This window comes from Spea bombifrons, chromosome 11 (assembly GCF_027358695.1).
Source record: "Spea bombifrons isolate aSpeBom1 chromosome 11, aSpeBom1.2.pri, whole genome shotgun sequence".
In the NCBI taxonomy this organism is placed as follows: Eukaryota; Metazoa; Chordata; class Amphibia; order Anura; family Pelobatidae; genus Spea; species Spea bombifrons.
Genome location: NC_071097.1, coordinates 5,181,003 through 5,204,042, shown reverse-complemented (window position 1 = coordinate 5,204,042; position 23,040 = coordinate 5,181,003). Strand labels below are relative to the sequence as shown.

General features: G+C 47.3%; 5 protein-coding genes across 5 annotated transcripts; 3 read left to right on the top strand and 2 right to left on the bottom strand.

The window, feature by feature from the left end:
• Positions 1 to 8,277: 8,277 nt before the first annotated feature.
• Positions 8,278 to 9,048, top strand: LOC128468856 (histone H1B-like). Its single transcript, XM_053450677.1, has one exon. It carries the CDS (start codon positions 8,321 to 8,323, stop codon positions 9,011 to 9,013), a length of 693 nt encoding a protein of 230 aa, XP_053306652.1. The 5' UTR covers positions 8,278 to 8,320; the 3' UTR covers positions 9,014 to 9,048.
• Positions 9,049 to 9,438: 390 nt separating this feature from the next.
• On the bottom strand, positions 9,439 to 9,914 carry LOC128468887 (histone H3). Its single transcript, XM_053450704.1, has one exon. It carries the CDS (start codon positions 9,912 to 9,914, stop codon positions 9,504 to 9,506), a length of 411 nt encoding a protein of 136 aa, XP_053306679.1. The 3' UTR covers positions 9,439 to 9,503.
• Positions 9,915 to 10,551: 637 nt separating this feature from the next.
• Positions 10,552 to 10,895, top strand: LOC128469032 (histone H4). Its single transcript, XM_053450830.1, has one exon. The coding sequence runs from the start codon at positions 10,578 to 10,580 to the stop codon at positions 10,887 to 10,889; it is 312 nt and encodes a 103-aa protein (XP_053306805.1). The 5' UTR covers positions 10,552 to 10,577; the 3' UTR covers positions 10,890 to 10,895.
• A 708-nt stretch (positions 10,896 to 11,603) lies between these two features.
• LOC128468969 (histone H2B 1.1-like) lies at positions 11,604 to 12,086 on the bottom strand. The gene has a single exon (XM_053450775.1). It carries the CDS (start codon positions 12,014 to 12,016, stop codon positions 11,636 to 11,638), a length of 381 nt encoding a protein of 126 aa, XP_053306750.1. The 5' UTR covers positions 12,017 to 12,086; the 3' UTR covers positions 11,604 to 11,635.
• Positions 12,087 to 12,368: 282 nt separating this feature from the next.
• LOC128468926 (histone H2A type 2-B-like) lies at positions 12,369 to 12,774 on the top strand. Its single transcript, XM_053450739.1, has one exon. The coding sequence runs from the start codon at positions 12,369 to 12,371 to the stop codon at positions 12,759 to 12,761; it is 393 nt and encodes a 130-aa protein (XP_053306714.1). The 3' UTR covers positions 12,762 to 12,774.
• The last annotated feature ends 10,266 nt before the right edge of the window (positions 12,775 to 23,040 follow it).

Sequence of the window (23,040 nt, the reverse complement as noted above, 5' to 3'; positions counted from 1 at the left end):
CACTCTGCCCCGTGGTCGGCTCTTCTGCCAGTCTCGCATTTTGCAGTGCTGGGCAGAGGATCGCGTCACACTGCCCTGGTGGGTCCCTGCTAGCAGGCAGGGACCTTTCACTGTGGGGCGGGACTCTGCCCCGCTGCCGGCGCTTCAGCCGGAGTAGGAGGGGCGCATGGTGCTGGGCAGAGAACAGCGTCCCTCTGCCCTGTTGTCGGCGCTTCTGCCGCCTCTAGTGAAAACCCATAGACCGCTGCCTCAAATTCCGGCGACTGCATGCGGTCCATAATCGCCCGGAAGACTTCCTCCCAAAAGTGATTGCCCACTTTCACCTCTTCGGGCTCTGGCTGCAATACCAGGGGCAGAGTGGTTGAACCTTCAAGTCCGGAGGCTTGCCAATTGCAGTGAGCGGCCTCCGGAGCTTGCTCTGTGACATCTGTCGGCTCACACTGCAGGGCGTAGCTCCCCTCGAACAGTGCCAAGTATTCTGCCTCGAGGCACCATTCTCTGTCTACTAGTCTCTCAAGGTCTTGGCTGAGTTCACTTGTTGCAGTGGGCGGCAGGGCTCTCCGGCGCTTGTCACTAATTTCCCACCATCGGTCCATGTTGCCATTGCCAAAGACACCCCTTTCCTCGAATGCTTCCCACAACAGGCCAGGCCCGCCAACATCCATCCCTTCCGGAGAATGGGGCTTTCTGGATTTTCGCTGCGGGCCTCGGGCTTCCCAGTATATGGCTCGGTACTCATCTTCGAGCCCAATCTCCTGTCGGACCAGCCTCTCTAGCTCTGCAACCTCACCTGGAGACGCAGGTCCCCCGAACAAGTAGAGCCTCCCACTCACCTGGTCCCTGATTCGTTGTTCTAGGGTGGGCAGATGTGTACCTTGGTGGGCGCTCCACTTTTCTAGGGCCGCTCTCCATCTCACGAGCCGGGCTCGGGTCCGTCTCTCAAACTCCCATACTGGAGTCTCCGATTCGAGGGTCTCGACTCCCCTCCAAGTCACCCCGCATCCCGGTGACTGTTCAATCCACTCCATCTGTGGATCCGTTTGGCTCTTCCTCGCCAGGGTATAACTTTGTTCTGTGGCTAGTTGCTTTGGTCCGCTCTGGTCTGGAAGGAGTAGATCCCACCGCTGCCACCAATGTGACGGATCGTCCCGTGCCCCAGACTGGACACATCCGCCCGTCAGCTCCTTCCCTCACCCAGTAAGCGGACACGCTGTGGCTGTCCGAAGAAAACAGTCGCAGACCAGCACTTCCCTCAATCATGAGACAGAACTTCATGCTTTGAGGTTAAAAACAGAACTCTCTTTATTACAAACACACAGAACTTATATACAATCTCCATTCACTGTGCACCGAACCCAACCCCCAATCCCATCAGCCACATCCCATCGCAAATCCTATCAGTATACAGGGGATGTATCAGGTGAGGGGATTAAGGGATACAATGGGTTCCCCCACCTGTGTTATCCCCCCTGTAGTGCGGGGGCCGTCTGGGCAGATAGGGCTGTGCTGGCTGATTAAGAGCTCCAGCCAGATCATAGGATCGTCTCTTTGAAGGCTGGAGCTGCAGCCACATTCAAACGGGGTACACATAAATATAATAATAATAATAATAACAGTGAAGATCAGACGGGGTTCGTCACAGTATGTGTGGATTGGTATGTGTGGAATCTGTGGATTGGTAAGTGTGGATTGGTATGTGTGGAATCTGTGGATTGGTATGTGTGGATTGGTATGTGTGGATTGGTATGTGTGGAATCTGTGGATTGGTATGTGTGGATTGGTATGTGCGGAATCTGTGGATTGGTATGTGTGGATTGAAATAAAGAGTCAGAATGAGAGAATGAAAATGAATGGATTAATGTGTGGATGAATTGTGTGAATGAGTGAGAGAATTAATGAATTTGTGAGAATGCATCAATGAATATGTGTAAATAATTTGTGTGAAAGAATAAATTATTGTGTGAATGAAAGTGAATTAGTGAGTGACTGTAAAAGTGTTTGTGTTAACGCCGTTTTTTTTGGAGGGTTATTAAAGAAAGCACTATTATATGTTCAGTAAATGTTATTTAAACGTATTTATTTTACTTATAAGTTATTAATTTATTTTTTCAGATTTCTTGTTGTTTACAGTTGACATAAATATTCTTGCCAACATAATTTTGTAGATGTTGGGGGGGGGGTGCCACTTACAGGATCCGCCCCGGGTGCCAAATACTCTAGGTACGCCCCTGAGTTAGGATAAGGAGAAGTAGGGAGAGGGGGGGATAGTTTGAAAGAAGGGGCAGGGGGGTAGTTTGAATGGGCAGGGGGGGTAGTTTTTGAAGGGGCAGAGGTAGGGTAGTTTGAAGGGGCAGAGGGGGGGTAGTTTGAAGGGGCAGAGTTGGGGGTAGTTTGAAGGGGCAGAGTTGGGGGTAGTTTGAAGGGGCGCCAGAGGAGTAGTTTGCACAGGGCGCCGGAACACCTAAGGCCGGCTCTGTTCATGCCCACACCCTCCACACCGTCACAGCTTGGCAAGTAGTCCTGACCGTGACAAATGTGGTGTCAGTGGTGGGATAACTAAAAGATTTTCCATCTTTTTCTGTACCAGATTTCAGTGTTGCCGGATTTGCTAGTTAATCCAGGCACTAAAAAGAAATTGTTTCTCAATTTCCAAAGGCTGAACTCAGTGCATACTTAGTATAGTTACACCTCAACAGTGTGATGGAGTGCTACCCACAGATTATGGACCCTGCCTCCCTCCCCTGGCGAGTGGGACTGTTGTCCTCGTCTGGGGTGTTAAAAGGCCACATTTGAGAGGTGTGCATTTTTCATATTGGAAATGTGACGTGTGGTCCCTGCCCCCCGTGTTATCTGGGACATTGTTGAACCCGGCCAATTCAATTTACCCATCGAATCATACATTTTGCAAAAAACACTAGACAACCCATGGACATTTAACATGCTAGCATTTTAACTCTTTCCACGCAATAATTGTCTGACACCGGCCAAACCATTCTTTTCCCTGGAAATGTTGGCCAGTAATATATAGTGGAGGTGGAGACCCCATTGTATTGTTAATCACTTTAATGGCCGTATTGCCCCTGGGAGTCCAAATTACCCAGATTAAGGGGGCGGTTCTGTAGCCGTTGTAATCCAATACCTGACTGTTTATGTTAATGTTCGCTTTGTTGGCTATATCTAGCCATGTGTGTAAAAAATAAAGTGTTCTTCATTTTTATATACCCTACACTGCTAGTGACTGGGGAATCTGGGAAGGGCGTGTTGTCCAAGGCTAAGGGAGCACAAGTCAGCGGAGGTAGTCGGTCGTACTAGCCAGCTCTGTGACATTACTGACATGGAACGACAAAATATTTTCACAGGAATGCAGGGGTAACTGGGGCCTGATCAGAGAATTAAAGAATAGTCTGGGCATCTGTCTGCCTTTACTAACTATGGCATAACTTTTACAGTAAATCAAAGAAATACCATTGGGAAGCGACAATGAATATATATATGACATTATCAAATAGAATGCACAATGTAACAAATATGCCACAATTATATAATACTGTAACAGAATACATTAACATACTCTGCAGTACTGTATATAGTATGTCAGTGTAATTTATTATCCATTACTTAGTTGTCGAACAATACTACTACTCTGAGCCATCACATATAAATGGAACTTACTTTATTTATATATATAATACATTGCTGGTATAAATACACATTATGAGGCCAGGAAGCGGTGGGAAGGGGCCCCCTGAGTGGAAGTCAGGAAGCTTTGGGAGGGGGGCCCCCGAGAGGCAGTCTGGAAGGTTTCGGAAGGGGGGACCCCAAGTGGCAGTCTGGAATCCTTGGGAGGGGGGCCCCCGAGAGGCAGTCTGGAAGGTTTCGGAAGGGGGGACCCCAAGTGGCAGTCCGGAATCCTTGGGAGGGGGGCCCCCGAGAGGCAGTCTGGAAGGTTTCGGAAGGGGGAACCCCAAGTGGCAGTCCGGAATCCTTGGGAGGGGGGCCCCCCCGAGAGGCAGTGTAAAAAAGTTTCGGATGGGGGACCCCAAGTGGCAGTCCGGAAGCTGTGGGAGGGGGCCTCCCGAGTGGCAGTCCGGAAGCTGTGGGAGGGGGTCCCCCAGTGGCAGTCTGGAATCCTTGGGATGGGGCCCCCGAGTGGCCGTTCAGAAGCAGTGGGAGGGGGGCCCATGAGTGGCAGTCCAGAAGCTGTGGGAGGGGGTCCCCCAGTGGCAGTCTGGAATCCTTGGGAGGGGGCCCCCCAGAGTGGCAGTCTGGAATCCTTGGGAGTTGGGCCCCCGCGTGGCAGTCTGGAATCCTTGGGAGGTGGGCCCCCGCGTGGCAGTCTGGAATCCTTGGGAGGTGGGCCCCCGCGTGGCAGTCTGGAATCCTTGGGAGGGGGGCCCCTGAGTGACCGTCAGGAAACTGTGGGAGGGGGCCCCCGAGTGGCTGTTCAGAAGCTGTGGGAGGGGGGCCCCTGAGTGGCAGTCCGGAAGCTGTGGGAGGGGGGCTCCCAAGTGGCAGTCTGGAATCCTTGGGAGGGGGGCCCCGAGTGGCAGTCCGGAAGCAGTTTGAAGGGGTCCCCCCATTGGCCGTTTGGAGGGTGGTCCCCTGGAATCCTTGGGATGTGGGCCCCCAAATGGCAGTCTGGAAGCTGTGGGTGGGGGCTCCCGAGTGGCCTTCTGGGGGGGGCGAGTGGCCTTCTGGAGGGGGGGGGGCGAGTGGCCGTCAGGAAGCTGTGGGAGAGTGGCCCCCGCGTGGCAGTCAGGAAGCTGTGCGAGCTTTCTCAATCCGCACGGAGAAGGGCCCCCTCCTGTTACGTGACAATTAAAGAAACGTTCGCAACGTATTTTTTTCGTTCTGAATGTCTTAATTATGCTTGAGAGAAAAAAGGTTTTACAACTGCAAAAATAACGTATTTTTCTTTATATATTTAATATAAAACAAACACGTACGTATTAACCTAACATTCGGCACCCTCTCTTCGCCGGCATTCTTTTATCACAACACCAAGTCAATGAACGCCTGGACAGCTGCCAAACCGCAACCAATCAATAGACCGGGACTGCTGCCAAACCCCAACAAGAACACCGGGACTGCTGCCAAACCGCAACAAGAACACCGGGACTGCTGCCAAAACCATCAAAGTACTCAACAAGAACCTCAATACCTAAGGAGCGGGACTCGGCTCCCTATTCAAGGCAGGAATCCATTTAAAATGTTATTTAAAAAATATATTAAAAATGTAATTTCACGTCCATCCGCTCTCTCCCTCCTCCAACTTTTTCTTGCCTTGAGCAGATGTGGGATCTCCAGAAGACGCAAGAAAGGAAGGGGTTGATCCAAACAGACACTCGGGGGAGGGGCTAGGAGAATGAGAGAGGTAGTAGACGGCTAGATAGTCCCTCCCCTGTCTCTGTATTGGTGCCGGCTGCTGAAGAGGAAGCCCCGCCCTCTTAAGTAAGTCTGGTGCCGGCATTTTGATATTTTAAAACAATATGTACCTAGTAAAGAAAAGAAAACAGGCTTCGAAGGGCTGATTACAGGGCAGGGGGGAGGGGGGCACGCTAGTCCTTGTCAACTCTGCTGCTCTGGGCCCCCAATATTAACGTATAGTCATAAGTCAGTCTGTGTGTTACTATACAGAGGTCATGGTGTGTGGTTTTATACAGAGGTCAGGGGGGTAGTGATGTCCGGATCATGAACGAATCGTTCATTTGATCCGGTTCTTTTTAGTGATCCGGATGAGTCGGTTCACTAGACTGAACGATTCGTTTGTAGCGGTTCAGTCTGTGAATCATCATGCAGCTGTAACCTGATCCTAGAGCTGTGAGTCATCTGCAGAGCACTCTGGGGTCAGGTTACAGCTCATTAATTCTCATAGGAACGATGACTCATAGAGTCAGAGAGTCGTTCAAAGAGTCGAATGATCCGAAGAGTCGAATGAACCGAAGAGTCGAATGAACCGAAGAGTCGAATGAACCGAAGAGTCGAATGATTCGAATCTTACAGGGATCCGGATCTTACAAGGATCCGAATCTTACAGAGATTCGAATCATTCAGAGAATATTACTGATACCATACTTTTATAAATAAATACATTAATAATGTTCACACTGCCCCCAGGATTTAGATTCCCCTGAGTTTGCCCCCCTTTACCTATAACTGCACCTACAGTTAACTTTATTAAATTAATTAAATTAACCCTCAGTCATCAGCATAAAATTAACCCTTATACCCCATCAACCATAACTGCCCCTGAAATTAACCGTAAAGATCCCATTAACCATAACGGCCCCTGAAATTAACCCTAAAGACCCCATTAACCATAACGGCCCCTGAAATTAACCCTAAATACTCCATTAACCATAACTACCCCTAAATTAATTGCATGTACTCCAGATAAATTACCTAATAAATTGGTATGGTTGATGGGGTCTTTAGTGTTAATTTGGGGGCAGTTATGCTTAATGGGGTGTTTAAGGATAATTTAGGGGTAGTTATGCTTAATGGGGTCTTTAGTGTTAATTTGGGGGCAGTTATGCTTAATGGGGTGTTTAGGGTTAATTTGGGGGCAGTTATGCTTAATGGGGTGTTTAGGGTTAATTTGGGGGCAGTTATGCTTAACGGGGTGTTTAGGGTTAATTTAGGGGCAGTTATGCTTAATGGGGTGTTTAGGGTTAATTTGGGGCAGTTATGCTTAATGGGGTGTTAAGGGTTAATTTTAGGGGCAGTCATGGTTGATGGTGTGTTAAGGGTTAATTTTAGGGCAGTCATGGTTGATGGGGTGTTTAGGGTTAATTTAATGGTGAGGGTTAATTTAATTAATTTAATAAAGTTAGCTTAAGGTGCAGTTGCAGGTAAAGGGGAATGTAAATCCAGGGGCAGTGATTATTAATATATTTATTTATAACAGTATGGTGACATTCTCTTAATGATTAGAATGCCAGTGAAGGCAGAGAGTCGTTCAAAGATCCGGATCTTACAATGATCCGGATCTTACAATGATCCGGATCTTACAGTGATCCGGATCACTGTAAGATTCGGATCCCTGTAAGATCCGAATCTTTGAACGACTCTCTGCCTTCATTGACATCACTGGAGGCAGGGGGGAGGATTCATAATAAAAGGGGCGGGGCCAATCGTTAGTGTGCCTGCACGGAGTTACTGGAAAACAGTAACTCCGTGCAGACACACTGAGTGATCCGAAGATCCGGATCATGAATCGGATCATTTCAGTGAACGAATCGAAATGATCCGATTCACTTTAATGATCCGAACTTCCCATCACTACAGGGGGGTTTGTATAGAAGTCAGGCTGTGTGTTATTATACAGAGGTCAGTCTATATGATCATAGATGTAAAGCTGTGTTTTACAGAGTTCACACACAAACAATTCACAAGGATCTTTCCTGTTATTTTCCCTTTCTAGTTCTATACACTCGCACTCACGTTAAAGAAATAGTATATACATCATTAATACACAGTGGTGCATGCACACAAACACATTCTCACGCTTAACCCTTTCCTCACTAACGTGTGCTCACGCGCTAATACACACAAACACACTCTCGCACATAAAACGTCCTGATAAGACAAAACCTGATCTTAATAATTACTTTTATTATTTTGAATAATAAATAAATAATATAATACGTTAATAATAAATAACCCCTAAGTAAACTCTTGTCAGCTACGAGTCCTAAGACAATCATCAGACCGGCAGGCAGCCAGGCACTAGCAGTAGAAATACAATTTATTTTAAATTATTTAATTGATTATTATTAGTTAAAAATATCCATCATTTTTAATGTTATTCTTTAATGTATAAATATTAGGCTATTCTTAAATAATAATAAATGATTGGGTTATATAAATTTATAGATTAAGTTTAAGGGTAAATTAATCTTTAATAGGTGATACCGTATTAAAGAATTTATTTTATTATCTGTATTCATTATTTTATTTATTTATTATTTCACACCTCTTGGGTGCTGTTCCCTGGCAGTTTTTTTTTCTTTCTTTTTTTTTTGGGGGGGGGGCTGCACGGTGTAGGACATCCAACTGCTTTGGAGTTAGGATCTTACCGCAAACGGTAAATATATTTTCCTTTCAAACCCCCCTTCAGGGGGAATGTAAATCCAGCGATGCCCCGGCGATCGGCAGCATGGGGAGGTTTCAGAAACGGCGTCCAATCATAGGCTCGCAGGCTACTGCTCATGAACCAATGAATGTGCGGCAGCTCGTCTATAAAAGCCAAACTTCTGGCGGGTTAACCTCGTGTTTACGTGCGATTTGAACTGTTTTCTGGCGGGATCCAGGCATTGAGATGGCCGAGACAGCTCCTTCCCCGGCGCCTCCGCCGGCAGAAACCTCTTCCAAGAAGAAACAGCCGAAGAAGCCGGCAGCTGCAAAAAGCCGTCCTGTGAAGTCCGGTCCCAGTGTCTCCGAGCTGATTGTGAAAGCGGTCTCTGCGTCCAAGGAGCGCAGCGGGGTGTCTCTCGCAGCTCTTAAAAAAGCACTCGCTGCTGGCGGCTACGACGTAGAAAAGAATAACAGCCGCCTGAAGCTCGCTCTCAAGGGTCTGGTGTCTAAAGAGACCCTGATCCAGCTGAAAGGAAGCGGTGCCTCTGGCTCTTTCAAGCTGAACAAAAAGCAGCTGGGGAGCAGAGAGAAGACATCAAAGAAGAAGGAAACTCCCGTAAAGCCTAAAAAAGCAGCCCCTACGAAGGTTGTGAAGTCGCCCAAGAAAGCCCCTGCAGGAGTGAAGAAAAGCCCGAAAAAGATCAAGAAACCGTCGGCCGCTGCCAAGAGTCCCAAGAAGCCTAAGGTTGTTAAAGCGAAGAAAGCTGGCAAGAGCCCAGCTAAGAAGGCCACAAAGCCCAAAGCTGCCAAAAGCCCCGCTAAGCCCAAGGCAGCCAAAAGCCCCGCTAAGCCCAAGGCAGCCAAAAGCCCCGCTAAGCCCAAGCCTGCCAAAAGCCCCGCTAAGCCCAAGGCTAAAAAGGCAGCCCCCAAAAAGTGAGAAGGGGGGCGTGGGTTTTGGAGCGCCTCTGGTGTGTGCTTTCCCACTTAATTCTTCACACAAAAGGTTCTTTTCAGGACCATCATATCCTCCGAAAAAGAAAAAGCGTTTAATCACCGGCCGCGGCTATGTGGGCCACCCGCTGAAAGTTTAGCCCCATACTTGTGTGTTGTGCATGGATTCACATATTCGGCCAGCGCTCTCGCTCAGAGCCCTGTCCGTAACATAATAGAGATAAGGGGCGGGCTTGAAGATTGTGCTTTGCCGTTACTCGTTATGCCCAGCCGGGGACTCAGCCGCTCAAGGGCTCGCTCGGTAGTGGGATAACGGTGTGAGATATTTCAAGCTTGGGAGCGAGCAACAGGGTTAATTTCGTGCATGCGAAGGGAAACACAAAACACAAGCTCGTTTGAGTGACAATGTGGTGGCTCTTAAAAGAGCCTTTGTGGGAGGGTGAGGGGAAAATCGCGTTCGCCCACACCACGTTTATTTAAGCACGTTCTCCTCTGATCCTACGAGCCAGCTGAATATCTTTAGGCATGATAGTAACCCGCTTAGCGTGAATAGCGCACAAATTGGTGTCTTCGAAAAGCCCCACGAGGTAAGCCTCGCTGGCTTCCTGGAGAGCCATAACAGCAGAACTCTGGAAACGTAGATCGGTTTTGAAATCTTGAGCAATCTCACGGACCAGCCGCTGGAAAGGCAGCTTTCGGATAAGCAACTCCGTAGACTTCTGGTAACGGCGGATTTCCCTAAGAGCTACGGTGCCCGGGCGGTAGCGATGTGGCTTCTTCACGCCGCCGGTAGCTGGAGCGCTTTTCCTCGCAGCTTTGGTCGCCAGCTGCTTCCGAGGAGCTTTTCCTCCGGTGGACTTACGGGCTGTCTGTTTGGTGCGAGCCATGCTGGTGCGTGCTGATCTGCTTTAACGTCGAATCCAACGTAACTGTAACGATTCTGTGGCCAACTCAAGCCCTTTATAGAGTAGAGGTGAATGTGATTGGATACGCTTAATCACGCCCCTCTTTTTCATAGGCTAGGACGATGGTTTGAAAAACCCAGCCTTTGATCAAGAGACTTCGGTGTGGAGAGTTATCTTTTTTTTTATTTATTTAAATTAAATGCTCGTTAGCTGCGGTTCTTTTTTTATTTATTTCTTCTCCTCTCTTTTGGTCAGCCTCCTACCTAGTGAACCTGTGTACTGGCTGACCGTTAACAGTGATACGGCGAAAGCTAAAAGCCCGCCTTTATCTTGGTCTCCATTTGGCGTTTATTTACAGCGATATGCTGCCACCTAGTGGTAAATGAGGGATCGTCGAAAGCGATCACGTGGCGGTGAGGGAGGCAAAAGCATTAAGGTTTTTGATATTCCTAAATAGCCAATCGGTGGCTGAGGCACGTTTGGAAGCTTCTCCAGCCAACCAACGATAAGCATATATTCACAAAGCAACACCCCCTTGAGGCAGCATGGTGCGGTTCCCCATCAGGTCCGTCCAGTACGCATAAAAGAAAGCGGGCCGGCCGTAGGCGAGTATTGTGCTGTGGAGCTCGTGGAGTAAACGCGATCATGTCTGGCCGTGGCAAAGGTGGTAAGGGACTCGGGAAAGGTGGCGCAAAGAGGCACAGGAAGGTGCTTCGGGATAACATCCAGGGGATCACCAAGCCTGCTATCCGCCGCTTGGCTCGCAGAGGAGGTGTAAAGCGTATCTCTGGACTGATCTATGAGGAGACCCGTGGTGTGCTCAAAGTGTTTTTGGAGAATGTGATTCGTGACGCAGTCACTTATACTGAGCATGCCAAGAGGAAAACCGTTACCGCTATGGACGTGGTGTATGCCTTGAAACGCCAAGGCCGTACTCTGTACGGTTTCGGAGGTTAAGCTTGTTCACTCGTGATCCTGAAACACACAACGGCTCTTTTCAGAGCCACCCACACCCTCTCTTAGGCTATGATCATGTTGTCCCAGAGTCTGCTCGCGCTTTTCTGTGCACACCTTGAAATAACCAGCTTAACAGTGGCTGGGTCTGGCTATAGATTGAGCTACTGGCAGAACATGTGCTGAGATCGGCAGCTGGTGTCGTCCAAAAGCTGGCCTCGCTTGAATGGGGGCTGACAAGTCCCAGGGTTAATAGGCGCCGTCTGTGGTAGTTATCTGAATTCTGTATGTCCCAGTATGTGTGAGATTGTTATTATGACTTTGTCGTTCCCTCATGTCTTATCCTGTTTTCAGGACAATAGACCCACGATGTAGCTCAGCTTGGGCTAGCCGCAGTGGTAAAGCAGCCCCTTCTCTCTGCAACGCTGGTTCTTTTTGACGGCGAAGGGGTTAATCTCTTGGGTCCCAGCAGGAGAAATCAGCGATTAGCTGGAATACCCAATCAGAGTACAGATCGTTGCCATTACAGGAGCCCCTTCACCTTGGGCTTCTAGTGCCAGGCAGTCTGGTCGACGGGCACAACACCCCAGCTGATCTGGAGGAGTGAGGAGCACATTTCAATGCTCACAAATGCTCCTCCCAGAGCTAGAAGTACAACAAAAGGGGCTACATAATTCACATAGCTCTGAGACAGACCGTGTGGGCGGCTCTCAAAAGAGCCTTTGTTTAAAGAGAGAGAACAAAGAACTTTACTTGGCGCTGGTGTACTTGGTAACAGCCTTGGTGCCCTCTGACACAGCGTGCTTGGCCAGCTCTCCAGGAAGGAGGAGGCGTACAGCAGTCTGAATCTCCCGAGAAGTGATAGTGGAGCGCTTGTTGTAATGGGCTAGGCGTGAAGCTTCCCCGGCAATGCGCTCAAAGATATCACTGACAAACGAGTTCATGATGCCCATGGCCTTGGAGGAAATGCCAGTGTCTGGATGCACCTGCTTCAGTACCTTGTAGACATAGATCGCGTAGCTTTCCTTTCTGCTCTTCCTGCGCTTCTTCCCGTCTTTTTTCTGAGTCTTCGTAACAGCTTTCTTAGAGCCTTTCTTCGGAGCAGGCACAGATTTCGCTGGATCAGGCATCGCGTCTGCTTTCCTTTGAACACGCAGAGCAAAAGAAGGTGATGAACACTGAAGCGTTAGTGCGCTGGGCCCTTCCCTTTATAGGCACCGCATGCAAATAAGGCCGTTCTGCTGTCTCGCGTCCGATTCGATGAGGTTGTCACGTGTGAAGATGCGGCCGCCCATGAACCGCAGTGCCTACACCGATTGGTGTCTCAGACTATGTCCACCCGATTGGATGTTTTGAAAAGAAACCAATCAGTGACGAATAGCGTCACGGGGGGAAGCTACAAATAGCTGGGTAAGTGTGCTGCGATTCTTTGTAACGTATTACTTCGTCAGTAGTCTGCGTGAGTGTTTGCCGAGCGATAGCATGTCTGGCAGAGGAAAACAAGGCGGAAAGGTTCGTGCCAAGGCGAAGACACGTTCTTCTCGTGCTGGTCTGCAGTTCCCTGTCGGCCGTGTGCATAGGCTTCTTCGCAAGGGTAATTATGCCGAGAGAGTAGGAGCCGGCGCCCCCGTGTATCTGGCAGCGGTGTTGGAGTATCTGACTGCTGAGATATTGGAGTTGGCTGGTAACGCTGCACGCGACAACAAAAAGACCCGTATCATTCCTCGCCACCTGCAACTCGCCGTTCGTAACGACGAGGAGCTCAATAAGCTGCTCGGAGGGGTCACCATTGCTCAGGGAGGTGTTCTACCCAACATCCAGGCGGTGCTCTTGCCCAAGAAGACAGAGAGCCACAAGCCTGCCAAGAGCAAGTGAGTGCGGTAATCGGTAACGGCAGGGCAATTGGCCAACACCATCAAAGGCTCTTTTCAGAGCCATCCATAATCTCTGGAACAAGCTATATCTGACTGGCTTATAAATCTGACTTCCTTATAGGCAACTGCTTTCCACTGCAGTTTTTCAGCCCGATGTTTAGTTGCTGAGCTTAACGGTGGCTAAACACCATTCATACAAGCTACATCATACACCCTACCGCCCCCCCTCCCCCTCCGTCCGTTTCAGGGTTACAATTCGAGGCAAAGCTGCCAGCACTTAAATGGATAAATATGGTTCTCAAGAAAGGTGGGTGGACAAGTGCTACCACACGGTGGCAGCATTGCATAGGAAATTGTGGTTTACCGCAAATTAAAGTGGCAGAAGCCGGGGAATCCCTCAGCTGTGTGATCATCGTGTAGCTGGCAAATGGTCTGGGGAGCGTATTAATGAATTTGATAATCACTGAGAGAGAGCCGTGAGTAGCTCCACTGTAGACATCTCCCTTGCCTCTGAAAGCTTAATTGCTAAGAAGGAATTAACCCTTCCTATACCCCAAAGCAATGATGCGAAGTTCGGATCAGTAAAGTGAATCGGATCATTTCGAGTCGGTCATTGAAATGATCCGATTCATGATCCGAATCTTTTGCCCAGTCCCTCCCTGCAGTCAAACTAACGATTGGCCCCGCCCCTTTCATTAGCGTCAATGAACCCTCCTGCCTGCCTACTCTAGCGATGTCACTGAAGGAAGAGAATCGTTCAGAGATTCAAACCATTCAGAGAATATCACTGACACCAGACTTTTATAAATAAATACATTAATAATCTTCACTGCCCCCAGGATTTAGATTCCCCTTAGATTGTCCACCTTTAGATTGCTTTACCTCTAACTGCACCTTTAGTTAACTTTATTAAATTAACCCTCAGTCATGGGCGTAGGAACCCCTAAAAATCTGGGGGGGATAGCAGTTTTACTGGTAGGGTATATTCTTGTTCAGTAAACTGGGAATTGTTCATGGCAAATTTTATATAAATGTGTGTGTGTGTGTATGTACAATTTCCGCACAAAAAAAGTATCATGTTCAGTTTTCACAAAGAAGCTCTTTATTAAACAAACAGGTCAAAGAAAATTAACCGAAAGTTTGGCCTATATTTCAGTTATTTCACTTAGAACAACTGGTAATAATACTTTAAGTAATGCACAATTGCCAACATTTTAACAAAAGATCCTACAGAAATACAATGATGCAATTAACCCTTTCCGCATTTGTGGTCTGGGAGCAGACAACACTTAAATACTCTTATAGAAATATTTTAGTAACTGCAGGCAGAGTAAGACCCTACAACCAACGCACTGTAGTGGTTATGGTGCAAAGTAGCTGTTTTGCACACTGGGGCACAATCATGATCCCCAAAACTGTTCCCACAAAGTTAGAAGCATAGTGTTGTCCAAAATGTCTTGGTTTATCACCTTCAGCTCATAAAACGTTCTACTGGATGAATGGGAGAAAATTCCCACAGAAACTCACAAAAAAAGACAAATCTTACAACCACAGATGGACCCCACTGGACACGGCCACAGAGACTACTATGATGTATTGAAGGAACCATCTAAGACTCCTAACACGTCATACACACAAGAACATATCCACACACTTAAACACTTGAATAACATGCACACGCATGCACACACTTACGTACACAAACACAATGGGTTAAACATGTGTTACAGGGAATCATAATCTTCCCTTTAAGAACGACATGCCTGCTCATACACACATATGCACTGCTCTTACGCATGCCTGCCCACAAAAACACACGTATACGCTGCAATTGCCTGCACATACACACTTGCCAGTACTCACACATATGCACTACCCTTATACACGCCTGCCCAAACATACGTAATCTGCTCACACACACACACACACACACACACGCCTCCCCATAAATATACACTGCCCTTGCACATACTTACAAAGACGTATACACTATAAGACAAATACACTCCTTATATACACACATATACACTGCCCATACAGACGTACACATATACACTGCCCATCCAGATACACACATATACACTGCCCATACACACATACACATATACACTGCCTATACAGACGTACACATATACACTGCCTATACACACGTACACATATACACTGCCCATACACACATACACATATACACTGCCCACACACACGTACACATATACACTGCCCATACACACATACACATATACACTGCCCATACACACATACACATATACACTGCCCATACACACGTACACATATACACTGCCTATACAGACATACACATTTACACTGCCCATACACACGTACACATATACACTGCCCATACACACGTACACATATACACTGCCCATACACACGTACACATATACACTGCCCATACAGACATACACATATACACTGCCCGTACAGACATACACATATACACTGCCTATACACACGTACACATATACACTGCCCATACACACATACACATATACACTGCCCATACAGACGTACACATTTACACTGCCCATACAGACGTACACATATACACTGCCTATACACACGTACACATATACACTGCCCATACACACGTACACATATACACTGCCCATACAGACGTACACATATACACTGCCCATACACACGTACACATATACACTGCCCATACACACGTACACATATACATATACACTGCCCATACACACACATATACACTGCCCATACAGACATACACATATACACTGCCCATACAGACATATGCACATACACGCACATATACACAGCTGCCCTATACACATATGCCTGCCCAAGTGCCCATACACATGCCTTACCATATGTATATGCACACACAAATCTACCATCAGACCCCCCCACCTTCGTTCTCCACATCAGACCCCCCCCACCTTCGTTCTCCACATCAGACCCCCCCAACCCACCTTTGTTCTCCACATCAGACCCCCACAACCTTTGTTCTCCACATCAGACCCCCCCACAACCTTTGTTCTCCACATCAGACCCCCTCCCACCCACCTTTGTTCTCCACATCAGACCCCCCTAACCCACCTTTGTGTTCCACATCAGACCCCCCCACAACCTTCGTTCTCTACATCAGACCCCCCCACAACCTTTGTTCTCCACATCAGACTCCCCAATAATCAACCACCCACCCACCTTGGTTCTCCACAAATCTTACCTTTTCTTCCTTCTTCCTCCTTTCTGCTTTCTCTTCCTCCGTCCTGCTTCCTGCTTTCTGCTTCCTCCTTTCTGATTTCTGTTCTAACTTTCCTTCTGTTTGCCGCTCGCAGTCTGTGCAGTGCGGCTGCGGACAGCTGTTTCTGCTGAGCGCCGGGGCTGGATATAATCGTCATATCCCGTCGCCCGGCGCTCAGTTACAGACAGCTGGTGAGTGTGACCTGAATACAGCTGTAGGACTGGTTGGGGAGATCACGGATTTCCCTAACCAGTCCTGCAGGCTGCAGCTGCCGATCGGGCAGCTGTGAGCACCCGAGTGCACTCACCCTGGGGGGGATTTCTATATTATCGGTCCCCCCCGCATGATTTCCTGGGGGGGATCCGTCCCCCCCGGTTCCTACGCCCGTGCCCTCAGTCCTCAGCATTAAATTAACCCTAAACACCCCATTAACCATTACTGCCCCTAAATTAACCCTAAAGACCCTCATTAACCATAACTGCCCCGGCGCGGCTATCGGACCCATGCCGGCTCTCGCGGTCCATCCCGGGGGAAGCTTCAACCTACTGCCGCTTGGCTCCCCTTCCCGTCCTACCTCATCCCTGTATCACCTGCCCTACCCATGGACTTCGGCTCTCGTAGCCCAGACACCCCCGCAGAGACTGGGGATCCCTTGTCACTGGAGCCGCTAGAGAGGTGGCGATCAGGCGGTGCGGCTATCGTACAAACGCCGGCTGTCCCGGGGAAACTTCGATTTGCTGCCGCTCGGGGTCCCTACGGATATTGCGGGGCTCGGTTGCCTAAGCGTGGCGCCGGACCGTCTGGGCAGGGAGGGAAGATGTGTGCCTGATTTATGACCTTTTTATCACCTAACCTGTATATAAGCCTGTGTGTTTCCCCAATAAAGTCTGTTACTTCCCTGGAACGTTCGTTTCGTCTAATGCTTCAGGGACCCGCTGGATCACTAATTGTCATTTTCAGGACAATTACGGCACTGTACTCAGCTACGCCTCGGCGGGCTGCGGTGCCGTGAAGCTAGGGTCACCGGACCAGCTCGTGAGCCCTGCTCCGCTAGTGTCGGTGTGACGGACCGACCAGGGACCTCAGGTTCTCCCTCTCCACCAAGAGCGACTTCTCCCTTCAGGACAATAATTCCCCGCAATCTGTAGGCAATATCCCCAAGCAAAGTAAAGGGATATCGCTATCCGGTACCCAAATAACCAGGCAAGACTAGTCTTTAGGTACAACAAAAGGAATAACTGTTTATTATGGGACAGGTGTCGCCTTTTATAGGTAGGGACACCACGAGGGGGGGGGAGCAATACAACAGGACACCCGGACCACTAAGTCTGGGAGATAAAGAGCACACATTATCTTTATTAGATTATCTCTCAGACCTTAGTGTGCCGTGTGCAAACTTTTACAAAATAAGGCAATAATATACATTTTTATTGATAACACATTAAAGAGTTTCATGTCACTGGATAACATTATCTGAGGGATAGGGTGACTGTAGGAACCATCACATTACTCCCCCCTTTGTTTCCAGTGACAGACCCGGCTAGACCCCAACGGGGTCGGCTTAGGGCTGTTTCTTTGGTTAGGTGGCTAACTCCGATTGCAACGCGCAAGCATAGTCCTGGAGGCCATCGACGAGTCGATCTACCATCCTTTGGAACGTCGCCGGAGCGTTCTTCATCCCAAACTGCATTACCCTAAATTGGTATAGTCCCAATGGGGTGATGAAGGCCGATCTCTCTTACCACGAGAGATGCGGTGTAACAAATCATCTACTCGGGGTATGGGGTACGTGTCAGTCACAGTCCGGTCTTTGAGCCTGTGGTAGACTACACAGAACCGGGTCGTCCCATCTCTCTTAGGCACTAGGACTACCGGAAAAGCCAAGGGGCTCTCGGTCGGCTCAATCACTCTCTGATCGAGCATCTCCCTAATCTCCATTAACATCCCTTCTCGGACAGACTCAGGAACTCGGTACGCCGCTTGGCGTAACGGGGTCTGCCCTGGAGTCTCCACGCGGTGGTGCATCCGGGGAGGGCAGAGAGAAAGCCGCCTCTCTGATCTAACAGCTGGAGAACTTGGGCCTTCTGGGATTCCCCTAACTGCACCGCTAACGATATCGCGCCAAGTTCCCTCGTCCCTGACGCTACCTGGGGCAACGGTAATCCCTCAGGGTCATCTATCGCCGGGGTGCAAATAACTGCTACTTCCTCGGGACGCTCCTGGTAGGCTTTCAACATGTTCACACGGAAGGTTCGCTGGATCCTTCCGTCTGCACATTTAGCTACCATGTAGGTGGTTTTGCACAGTTGCTTCACCACCCGATACCATCCCTGCCACACCACCTGCAGCTTATCGTGACGGGATCGTTTAAGCGCTAGGACCTTCTGCCCAACTTCAAAGGCACGGCTCCGGGGCGGTCCGGTCGTACCACCGTTTCTGCCAACCTTGCGCCACTTGAAGGTTTTCCCGGACCATGTCCGTGTGGTTCTTCAATCTATCCCAGAAGGCCAACACGTACTCTACTATTGTCGGCCCTTCGGTCCCTGCCAGTGCTCTCTAAGCAAATCTAGGGGGGTAACGGGTGGCATGGTCCACGAGAGTGAGGATAAATTTCCCTTCTTACTCCCGGTAGCATATGAGATAGGTCCGACTATCCGAATAGGGCAGGGAAGATTTAAACCCCCAGAACCTCCCCTTTACCCACAGTTCTTTCCTGCCCTATCCGGGTAGGTACATCCCCCATTTGTTGTTTTCAGAGCTCGTGGCAGAGCTCTCCTGTCCAGCGCTGCAGTCCCGCTTTGGGTAGCGGGCAAGCGTTTCTCGGCCATTTTAGCCCTCTCCGGTCCGGTCCTCGGTAGGAACCTGTTTACCGGAGCAGGGAAAGGCTCCTTCACTCAGGGTCCTTGGTAGGACTGTAGCCTACTTACCTTTAGCAGCCCTTGGGCGGGCTAACTGGAAGCAGAACGCCGGGACTCTGCTTCAGTCTGCCGACGATTTCAGCCAGGAAGCGTCTGATCTTTGCGGTGGCGTGCTTCCGGTTTCATCTCAGTCTGCCAGGAGGCATCTGAGGTCAGGAAGGGGGCAGATCTGTAAGCAGCTCTCAGGTCAGGGTATAACTTTTTTCTGCGGGTAGTTGCCTTGGTCCGCTCTGGTCTGGAAGGAGTAGTAGGTTTTCTGGACCTTTTTCCCTCGGTTTGGTAAGGTTTTTTTTATTAGCTTGTACTGCTTTTAGTTTGCAGTTTTCTTCTGATGAAGAGTCCTGGCTTCCTGAGATTTTCTGTTCTGGTGTTTTCTGCCTCTTAACCCAAGTAGGTTATGAGTCTATGGGAATTTGTCTGCGTTTGTTTTTTCTTTTTGTTTTAACCGTCTCCTATCCTTTATTATTAGGATGTCACTAGATAAGCCAGACCTCCCTGAAGAATCACCAGCTCCTAGGAAGGCTGCATCCAAGACGAAACATTTTGCCTGTAAAAACTGCAAGGCTACAATGTCTGACGCCTCTAGGAAATTTTGCTCATCCTGCCTCAAAGCCAGAGAGGAGTCCATTTCAGAATTCAAGGAATGGATGAAAGCTGAGCTTCAGTCCACTTTTCAGCAGATTAAAACCTCTGTTATGTTTTCTTTACGTCAGCCTAGATCTGTGGGCCCCGACCCTCGGCCTGGGTTCTGGCCCTCTGGTCAGGATCCTTACACTTCAGATTCTGAAAAGGATTGGCAGATGTAAGTGTGACGAACCCTGTCTGATCTTCACTGTTATTATTATTATTATAGTTATGTGTACCCGGTTTGAATGTGGCTGCAGCTCCAGCCTTCAAAGAGAAGATCCTATAATCTGGCTGGGGCTCTTAATCAGCCAGCACATCCCTGTCTGCCCAGACGGCACCCGCACTACAGGGGGGATAACACAGGTGGGGGAACCCATTGTATCCCTTAATCCCCTCACCTGATACATCCCCTGTATACCGATGGGATTTGTGAGGGGATGTGGCTGATGGGATTTGTGATGGGATGTGGCTGATAGGATTGGGGGTTGGGTTCGGTGCACAGTGAATGGAGATTGTATATAAGTTCTGTGTGTTTGTAATAAAGAGAGTTCTGTTTTAACCTCAAAGCATGAAGTTCTGTCTCATGATTGAGGGAAGTGCTGGTCTGTGACTGCTTTCTTCGGACAGCCACAGCGTGTCCGCTTACTGGGAGAGGGAAGGAGCTGACAGGCGGATGTGTCCAGTCTGGGGCACAGGACGATCCGTCACATTGGTGGCAGCGGTGGGATCTACTCCTTCCAGACCAGAGCGGACCAAGGCAACTAGCCGCAGAAAAAAGTTATACCCTGGCGAGGAAGAGCCAAACGGATCCACAGATGGAGTGGATTGAACAGTCACCGGGATGCGGGGTGACTTGGAGGGGAGTCGAGACCCTCGAATCGGAGACTCCAGTATGGGAGTTTGAGAGACGGACCCGAGCCCGAAGAGAATACTGACGCCTCTAGAGAATACAGTGCCGGCAAAACGTAGGTGAAGACGAAGACTCACAACCACGAAGAATCGAAGATTCTTCGCGATCGTCTTCTTTTTTGCCGCGCAGCCGCCAAAATTTCAAACAGGAGTGAGCTGATCTCGTCTGTCCAATCAGCTCACTCTTGTGACGTCACGCTAAGGGTCTCATCCAATGCCTGTGCTGCTGTTTTTTGAATTCTGAAGGCGCCTTTATAAGACCAGAGCTTGCCTGAGAGATCCATTCATTTTTCGCTGTGACTGCTTTGGCAACACTGCTGTGCTGCATCCGAGCGTTACAGAGAGATTGTTCTGTTCTGTGTGAGACTGGTAAGCCTTAGCCTGCCATTTCTCACAGTGTACTTCATCCTCACTTCAGTGCTACTTAATATAATTAATAATAATAATTTGATTTTTTTTTTTTTTATTTAATTTGTCATCAACTGTAGTGTAAGTGCTGTTGAGTTGACAGTGCACCCAGTGCCTCAGTGGCACTGGGGTGCCCTTGCCCTGGGCTGGCACTAGTGCCTATTGCCTGTCCTACTTAAATAAATTAAATAGAATTTATAAATAATAATTTAATAGAATCTATAATTTAATAGTTCATTTATTATATATATATATATTTGTCAGTCATATATATATATATACTATAGTATACTAGTGTAGAGTGTACTGTAGACATTCATCTACTAGTGTCTAATTTAAAATCAGTAATATTAATTAATATAATTAATAATTGAATTCATTATAAAATTATATATATATTTGTCAGTTATAGTTAGTAATAGTATACTAGTGTAGAGTGTACTGTAGACATTCATCTACTAGTGTCTAATTTAAAATCAGTAATATTAATTAATATAATTAATAATTGAATTCATTATAAAATATATATATTTGTCAGTTATAGTTAGTAATAGTATACTAGTGTAGAGTGTACTGTAGACATTCAAGACATCTACTAGTGTCTAATCTAAAATCATTAATATCAATAATTCTATAATTCTTTCTTGTCTTAATAGTTCATTAAATTAGCTATAAATAAAAGTAATAATATTAATTAATTACTACTAGCGTATAGTTCAGCTAATCTTATTTGTACTGGTGCTGCAGCTCTATAGTTTGTGCTTTGTTTTAGCAACAGTAAGAGACCAAGTCAATTTTTCTTAATTAATCTTTCATTTTATTTCATTTGTTTTGCTCACCTCAGTCCATCAGTGAAGTGATTTTGTTGGGCTAGTGAGTGCAGCCGCATAAGTGCTGTGTTTTATTTTGATCAGCAAGCAGTGACGTTAACTGTTTTGCAAAGATTTTCTCATTTATTTTACATTTTATTTCAATTTTATTAAAAGTACCCTTAGTGTTTTGCTCACCTCAGTCCATCAGTGAAGTGAACTTGTTGGGCTAGTGAGTGCAGCAAGCAGTGAAGCTAACTGTTTTGCTGTGACATTTTATTTTATTTCTAATTCTTTTCAAGAAAAATTGACTGTGACGAGCTGTACTAAGCAAAGCTTCAAGCTACTAGCTGTAGTACTAAAATAATTCTAATCTTCTTTAATCTTAATCTATAATATATTATAAATAATAATATTCTAATTCATAATCTATGATATAAGTAATTCTAATTCTAAATTCTAATTCATAATCTATATTCTTCTATCTATAATACATAATATATAAGTAAATTAGTTCTAATCTATTAATATTATATAACTTAATATTAATTAATAAATCATATACTGAATCTGATTTAACCTCACTTTAGCTTAGTGGGTTTGAGAGCGTCTGCCTAGAGGTAGACTTATAGTAAGGAAATATAGCTTTAGGCTAGCATAGTAGTAGGCTAAGCTCTTAGGCCCGTGTAAATTCAAATTAAAAATAAAATACTGCTAGTTCTTAAATAGTTAATCTTGAGTTAATAATTTAAATAACTTTAGGACTTTGGCAGATTGCACACAGCACAGTGCAGTAGTGCATAGTTTTACTTTTTAAGCAGTAGCACTGAAGAGAACTTCCTCTAATTTTTTTGTCTTTAATTCGTTTTTCCTTTTTTTTATTTTTATTTTTTTATTTTTTTTTTATAGTTTTTTAAACACTACACTACCCTACACTACACACACAACACAAAATTTGAAATGGATCCTCCTTTTGGGACTAAGGAGGGACAAGCTCCATCTACCACCACCACCACCACCACCACCACCAGCACCACCACCAGTTCTAAGATGCAGCCTTTGCGTCAGTCTAGTCGGCCAAGTAGGCCAAGCTCTCGCTTATCATTTGGGGAAGCATTGCTTGAAGGATCATCAAGTAAAGGAAAGGCACCAAAAGCAGGCAGTAGTAGTGCGGCTAGGCCCACAAGCTCTATGGTTTTTTACGGAAAGCCTAAAGCACCAGAAGCACGTTCAAAGTTAAAGGGTAGCACAAGTAGTACCAGCCCAGTGACTAAAAAGAAGTGCCTTTTGCCCCAAGCAGCATCTTCCCCATCCACCAGCAGCATGCAAGGTACCAAGCAGAGCCAAATTAGCAGCAAGACTCAGAGAGGTCCCAAACCA